General features: G+C 37.1%; 1 protein-coding gene across 1 annotated transcript; it reads left to right on the top strand.

Annotated features, from left to right (window-relative positions):
• Nucleotides 1-224: 224 nt before the first annotated feature.
• On the top strand, nucleotides 225-7135 carry TASL (TLR adaptor interacting with endolysosomal SLC15A4). Its single transcript, XM_075334276.1, has 2 exons — nucleotides 225-308; nucleotides 6012-7135. The coding sequence occupies exon 2, from the start codon at nucleotides 6014-6016 to the stop codon at nucleotides 6884-6886; it is 873 nt and encodes a 290-aa protein (XP_075190391.1). The 5' UTR covers nucleotides 225-308; nucleotides 6012-6013; the 3' UTR covers nucleotides 6887-7135.
• Nucleotides 7136-8110: the final 975 nt, after the last annotated feature.

Genomic DNA, 8110 nt, shown 5'->3' with positions numbered 1-8110 from the left:
TTTAAAAATGACGCTTAAAAATATCAAGTTAAATGTTATTGAGTTTTGGTACCTTCATCCAATGTACTTTTTTTTTTAAAAAAAAAAAAAATCCCCTGTGAAAGTATCGTGTAGAAAACAAAACTGATGGCATCGAGACGAATAAAAAAGAGGAAGTTACAGCGAAGAGAAAACTTCCCCTTCCACTCCAACCGACAGATAAGACGGGTGTCAGCTTCCGAACTGAACGTATGTTTTAGCAGCAAGTTGGACACATTTATACGGTAGTTGATGGTCATTTTCCTGAATTGTTTGACTATAACATAAAGGTAAGAATCACAATCATGCAAATATTTTGGACACTGTGTATATTCTTTCTACTTTTTTATACCTTCCAAAAATTTAAATAATATATTTTTCATGTTTCTTTTTGAAGTCTGCTTTGAAACAGATCTGCATTTTAAGGGGGAAAAAAAGGAAGGGTGTGTAGGAGATAAGTTAACATTTTAAGTATTAAAGGCTGCTCCTCCATCCACAACTATAGCCAATTTAATGTTCACATATTTATTTTTTAATATATAAATGTATCTAAATATTTTATAGATATCTTAGAATCATTGTAACAAGATATTAAGTTATAAGTTGCTGATTTCAAGGGTTCCAACTGCATCAGTCTGAATGGAGTGGAGGTCAAGTATTGACACCACTGCTCAACTCATTATGTATATGACTATAAGGGATAACCAAGTACAGTACAATATTCTGTGGATATGAGGGTCATTAATATTACTTCTGCACAAATGGAGTTAAACTACTGTAGTTCCCCTCCCCCAGTGATTTCATACTAGTAAAGGGGCCAGTGGATTCCTCTACTTCCCTTATAACACAACCATTTTATTCTGTCCCCTCTTCCTTACCTTCTTCCTCTTGCTCCTACCTCCTGTGTGTTCCTTAATTATTTTATTTGCCTTTCTTTTCCTTTTCTTTCTTGTATACTATACATCAATTTCCTCTTTTTGATAATGTTTGACCGCTTTTGTGTTTTGTAATACATAATATGTAATAATATCTCTGCTTTTTGAGCTACTCAGTCAATGTCTCACTATTGTTTGGCACAGTTCTGTTTTATAATAATAATTTATAATTGTCTCTTCATGGAGGAAGTAGGCAAATTTTAGTGCCACCTATTGGAAGTAGCAATCCTAAAAGTCAAAAGTAACCCTTTAACGATCCTTGTCATATGACTTAAGATTTATGTCAGATCAGAACATCAATTTGCAGACACAGTGTTTTGGGGTGATTACCCCTCGTCAGTTCAAAATATGAGATCTGATCTAACAATTTGCACATTTCTCAGAGGAGCATTGCTGCTTAAAGTCTCCTCACTACTGGCATGTCAGATTGGTGTGTCAGTCTCCATAAGGAGAATAGCTTTCCCCTTAGACCCTGTCTTAGCCTCTCATACAGCCAGATCAGATCTAATACTTCGCACTGACGAGGGGCAATCATCCTGAAACACTGTGTCTGCAAACTGATGTCCTGATCTGTCATAAATTCTAACTCTTTTGACTTTCAAGATGTTTTCTTCCAATAGGTCGCACTAGAGCTCATCTGCTTCCTCCCTGAAGAGCTAATTTGCATATTTCCCAGAGGAGCATTGCGGTTTAAACTCTCCTCACTACTGGCATGCCAGATTGGTGTCTGTCTTCGCAAGGAGAACAGCTTCCCCTTAAACTCAATTTTTTTTTTATATAAGATATTACAGGAATCACTCCTTTTCTCTGAAGTTTTGAAAACTTGAAGCATTTTTTTATCGTTTCTTTTTCTGTCATTTCTTGAGCGCTTTATCAATGTGTTGACCTCACGTGTTTTTTAACATTTTTCTCACTGATTTTGGATGTATGTTTTGGTGCTTTTCTTACGTTTTTTTTAAATGCAGTAGACAATGAAGAAAATACTTACTTTTTCAGCAAACACTGAGAAAAAGCTCAAATTGATGCCAAGGCATCTTTTTAGCCTTCCCATTGACTTGTTTAAGGCTGAGTTAACATGTCCAGTAATCATCTGTTAGAATGGATCCTGCAGAGATCCGGTGGCAAAAAAAACTGTGCAAACAACTTTTCTGTCCATTGTTAAATACTGTAACTGATGTCTGCTGGATACAGTATTTTGAACATTGAAGTCTATGAAGAATAGACCTGGATCTGTTTTTTTCTTAGAGGATGTTTCAAATGGAAGATAAATAGCAATCGGTTAACTGATCCGTTCTCCATAGACTCCCATGTTAAAAAAAATAGATCCGGCAGACATCATTTTGCCAATGGATCTCTGCAGGATCTGTTCTAACAGATGATTACACGACATGTGAACTTAGCCTTATACAGTATTGAGTGTCATCTTAGCGGAAAGAGCCAGGAAAAATGTACTTGCTATTTCTTTTAAATGCTTTGAAAGTTTGAAGTGTTCAAACATTCAAACGCCTGAACACATGAATCGCGTTTTGTCTAAGGGTATGTGCACATGGCGTCTTTTAGATACAGGCGTTTTTGCTGAGGTTTTCAAGTAGAGGACGCTTCAGGAAAATGCCAGTAGTGATCCTCCTCAAGTATCTTTGACATTTCTTTGGATGCTTTTGCAGCAGCTTTGCTGCCCTGCCAGCTACTTTTTTTTTCATTAACTGTAAATATAACCTGTTGCGCTGCTTCAGCCTTCAGCTTTCGAAACCTAAAGAGGTTAAATGAAGCACAGAAAGATTTAACATATGCAGAGCAAGTCGTTTTGACATTTCATGGGAGGTATTCATTAATTTTAGCATCATTAACCCCTTAACGACTGCGGGCAGTAATATTACGTCCTAGCGGTCATAGTGTTACTGCCCATGGTCTGCCGCCGGCAGCATGCAGCGATCGGCGCACATCTCAGCTGATGTGTGCCTGCCAGGCACGAGCAGAATCGTTATCTGCCTGTGCCGTTTAACTCCTTACATGGCGCTGTCAATATGTGACAGAACCATTATAATGGTAACCGGTGGTTGTCATGGTAGCAAAGGGTCATGTGATGACTCCTGTAGCTCACATTAATTACTTTCGGTTTCATCTGGCCCAGAGCTGGGTGAGGCAGAAAATGAGCATATCTGCTGTTTACAGCTGTATAGCTGTGATCAACAGATATGGCAGAGCGATCAGATTGCTGATCCATATAGCCCCCTAGGGGGACTAGTAAAATAAAATAAAAAAAGTAAAAAAAAAGTTTAAAATTTTTTTAAAAAATAAAAAAAACTAAAAGTTCAAATCACCCCCTTTCGCCCCATTGAAAATTAAAGGGTTAAAAAAATAAAAAATATACACATATTTGGTATCGCCGCGTTCAGAAATGCCCTATCCATCAAAATATAAAATCAATTAATCTGATTGGTAAAGGGCGCAGGGGCAAAAAAATCCAAACGCCAAAATTACGTTTTTTGCGCTAAATGCAATAACAGACGATCAAAACGTAGCATCTGCGCAAAAATGGTACAGTTAAAAATGGCAGCTTGAGACGCAAAAAATAAGCCATCACTGAGCCATTAGTCCCGAAAAATGAGAACGCTACGGGTCGCGGAAAATGGTGCAAAACGTGCGCCACTTTTTTCGGGCAAACTTCAGATTTTTTTTAACCCCTTAGATAAAAGTAAATCTATACATGTTTGGTGTCTATGAACTCGCACCGACCTCAGGCATCACACCCACACATCAGTTTTACCATATAGTGAACACGGTGAATAAAATATCTCAAAATATCGCACTTTTTTTACAATTTTTCCGCAATTGGAATTTTTTTGCCATTTTCCGGTACACTATATGGTAAAACCTATGGTTTCATTTAAAAGTACAGCTCATACTGCAAAAAATGAGCTCTCACATGACCATATTGATAAAAAAATAAAAAAGTTACATCTCTCGGAAGAATGATGAAAAAAAAAACAAAAGCGAAAAATCGTCCAGTTGTGAAGGGGTTAAGAGCTTTTTCGGGTAGATTTCAGTGGGAATCGGACTGAAAAAACATCATGTATAGATATCCTAAGGCTGTTTTCACACATCAATTTTTTCCTCTTCCTTCAAAAATTGAACTTTTTCCCCAAAAAATTGTTGGGGAAAAAAAATCCACTTTTTTCTTATGAAGAAACATTTATTTTAGCTTCTCCTACCAATTAAACAGCAATATACGGATAGCACATAGAGCCAGTGACGAGTTTGATCTGCATAATATCTGATACAGTTCACAGAAGAATAGCGTTTATTCTAAACATAAATTAGTTTGCTATCAGTGGTGGATGACGCTGAGCAGATTATAACAGAGCTGTGCTGGATGCCTGTGCTATTTTACAAATTGATCAGTCATCCAGCTTGCAGCTCTGACTCATAAATGCAGAGAGAGGTGGGATTAAGCTGGGGCCACACAGGGCACTACTGCGATGCTCGCATTACACTCGGCTCGCGCTGGCAGCACAGCGGGAGCAGAGTGTCATGCTAGTATCCATGCGACTGCGGTCCGACTGTGCGAGCGGACCTCAGCTGCGGGGGGTGGCTCGGCTCTCAGGAGGGGCGGGCCAGTGCTGCGGAGGGGCGGGCCGGCACGGAGGAGGGGAGGGATTTCTCTCCCTCTCTCCTCCGTAGCCGGCTATTATGATTCTCGCTCTGTACGCGCGGTACACCGGAGTATCGCGAGTGCAGTGCGATTTTTCTCTCGCCCCATAGACTTGAATGGGTGCGAGAGAAAAGAGTCTCGCATCACAATCGCAGCATGCTGCAATTGTTTTCTCGGTCCGATTAGGACTGAGAAAATAATCGCTCATGTGCGCTGACACACAGGCTACAATTGGTCCGAGTGGAATGCGATGTTTTATCGCACTCCACTCGCACCGATTTTCTCGCCGTGTGGCTTAGGCCTTACTGAGCAGCACACAGAAGAGTGAGGAAAGGGTCTTCTGCACTGAGGAGCAACATGGTGCTGCTGGGAAACATAGTTTTAGCAGTGTAAGAATAGGACTGTTCATTCAGCTGTGTGATTCTGGATGTATAGAAGGACACATGAAGATGGAAAAAAAATTACAAAGATAGATACAAGAAGCAATAACTTGCTGTTTACTTTGCTTTTTTGAAAAATAAGGTGATTGTGTGAATGACACTCTTATTTAAGCAAGTCAAAGCAATCAAACAGATGCGTCCCATAGCCCATATCGAAATGGGACTTTGATCTGGTGTTGGGTCAAAAAACATCTGTCCCACTTTGACTTCATTTTGAAGACTTTTGTTGACCACTGAATCTCCGGCAATAATCGTTATTTTTAGAACATAACTGTATGCCAGATTTAGTGAAATTAAAACCTGCAGTTTCTCCATCAAACTTTCACAAACTATTGTGGTTGCATAATAAAGCCAGATGAAAGTAGTCCAAGATTCTAATTTCATTTCATGTTTTGTCTGTTTGGAATTTTTCTGTGCTTAAGCTTTCATGATGAATCTCCCCTCTGTTGCATCATACAATTCATTTGTAAATTATTTCCTGTTTCATATGTCTTGTGTTTTACAGATGCCTTAGAAACACACAAATTCCCCTTTCTTTGTAGAAACGAAAGGTTCCTAATCACATTTCTTATTTCACAGATATATAATGATTCTATAACTTTATTTTTCCAAAATGTTCTGCTTTTTGTAAAGAGAAAATAAAATACTTAAAAAATTCAAACAGTATTAACAATATAGATAAAATATATATTTTTTATTTTTGTCAATTTTGGTGGAGAATAACTATTAATCTACAGATTTGCACAATTTATTGATGTTAATTTTCATTTTGTATTCCAAAATTAAGAATATTTTTAATAAATAGTTATATTTCTGCTATTTGTCTTTATTTTAAAAGGCTGTATTAAATAGCACAAATGATATGAGTAGAGTGTGCATATCTACTAGCATCACTAGTGTAAAATAAAGACTGATGGATGCACAAAGTTTATTATCCTTATATTTTCTATATGTTTTTCGTTATAGATATGCTTTCAGAGGGGTACCTGTGTAAAATCCAGGCTCAATATGAAAATGACATAAGCATGTTGCATGGCAAGAATAGAACTAAAGGACCAAAAGAAGTGGCTGGTGTATGCACCATCAATTATTTGTCTGCACATGAAACACGAAGCAAAAGGATTTTCAGGAAATTTGGTTCATTTAAAAAGCACAAATGTCAAAAAACACAAGGGGCTGATACCAATGTGCATGAAATAACGGAAAGCTTGACGTATGAAAGTGAAAAGTCACCCACTGCAAGCATAAGTGGGAACTCAAGCTTGAGCAAAGAGACCTACTTGGTTCCATCATCTTGTCAACATATCTGTAGGGACTACAATGACTTGCATGTAGCTGGAGACCAGGTGATGGCTATCAACTCCACCATGAGTGATTTCACTAGCAATAGCAGCTTTGAATATTGTGAGGGTCCATTTCTGCAATCTTCTGAAATTCCATCTAACATAGAATCGATAGGTGTCCAAGCAAATGTTATCACCAAAAAAAGTAGCAAACGGTATTCATGGAAAGTTTGCAGTGATAAAGATAAGAGCATCATTAACCATGAGCAACCAATGTCAAATTCAGTTCTCAATGAATACTTGGAAAAAAAGGTTCTCGAGCTCTATAAGCAGTACATGATGGACATAAGCTGCAGTGCATCTACAAACCACATGATGACCTCAGAGCTCATCATGAACAACATCCAGCAGATAAGCATGCAGCTGTCAAGAGAGCAAAACATGGAGACAAACAAGGCCAAAGACATGGTGATCAGTTACTTGCTGAGACTTGCAAGTGAAAAACAGTCTAATGTTATTAGCACTCCAGATCTTCAGATCTCATCTAATCTTGCTTGAGCAGACAAATACTAATAGTAATAATATACTATAGTACTAATGTAGTACTATACCTATGATAAAGGAGTATTATAACCACTAACACCCTGACGATCATAACAACGATAAGCCGCCATTCCAGGCACAGTTGTGTTTGCATTATGATAATTGTCAGAGGATTCAGAGGATGTACCCTACATTTCCTACCATATAGCGTGACTGTTAGAAACAAGGAGGACTGCTTTAAAAAAATTGCATAATTTAGAATTAGTAAGAAAAAACACACGTGTGTGTGTATATATATATATATACATACATACATACATACATATATATATATATATATATATATATATATATATATATATATATATATATATATCGCTGTTTGGTCGCACACCTTTGATTTGCATGAATGTTGCTACCTTTGCATAATGAAAAAACTATACCAAAGATGAGGGGTGCGCAGCCTGCCCAATACCCAGATAGAGTCCAGCCTCTTGTGTGAAAAAACGAGAATCAATGCAAGAAGAAAAAATTGATCTATGTATTAAATTATAGCTAATTGTTTATCCATACTAATCGGTATGCATAGCTTATGCATTAAGGTTCTGTACACACTGCATCACTTACTCATTGAATTATTTACCATCTCCCATTGGGTCTCTGGACACATCCAACTACTGTGTTATGTTACTTTGGCATATTATATATAATGTTCTATGATGAAATCAGTATTTCACTGTATTGTACTTTATTCTACTAATTTTTCACTATTGTCTCTGGTTATTGTCAGGAGCAATTTTACATCCTTGGAGAGGTTGTTACTTGATTCTGTGTTTTTAAATGTTTTTATATTGTGAGTGTTTTTCATGGATTTAATAAAATTGTAGATTTTTTTTTCCTTATCTTGATGTGCGTCTGTTATGTGTGATCTTTTTCTTTTTGCATTGACCTTTGCATAATGCAGCTAGTAACTTCCCTTTAAATACACTGGCTAGATATGGTATGTAATATTAAAGAACAAAACATTAACATGTCAAAGATGCAACCGGTGTTTTTGTGCTTTCGTTTTTTCCTCTCCTCTTTACAAGAGCCAGTATTTTTTTTTTATAGCTACATTGACATCACCGTTTATTTTATCATATGATGTACTAAATAAAAACAAAAATCCAAGTTAGGTGAAATAGTGAAGGAACATGTAATTCTGACGTTGTTTTTGTTTGTTAATACCAAACTTTCACA

This window comes from Anomaloglossus baeobatrachus, chromosome 2, assembly GCF_048569485.1.
Source record: "Anomaloglossus baeobatrachus isolate aAnoBae1 chromosome 2, aAnoBae1.hap1, whole genome shotgun sequence".
Lineage (NCBI taxonomy): Eukaryota > Metazoa > Chordata > Amphibia > Anura > Aromobatidae > Anomaloglossus > Anomaloglossus baeobatrachus.
Note: the sequence above shows the minus strand (reverse complement) of the source record. Positions and strands in the feature narration are given on the sequence as shown.

What these genes read in the sequence shown, in the direction of transcription:
- TASL (XM_075334276.1), top strand. Translation starts at nt 6,014, where the DNA reads ATGCTTTCAGAGGGGTACCTGTGTAAAATCCAGGCTCAATATGAAAAT.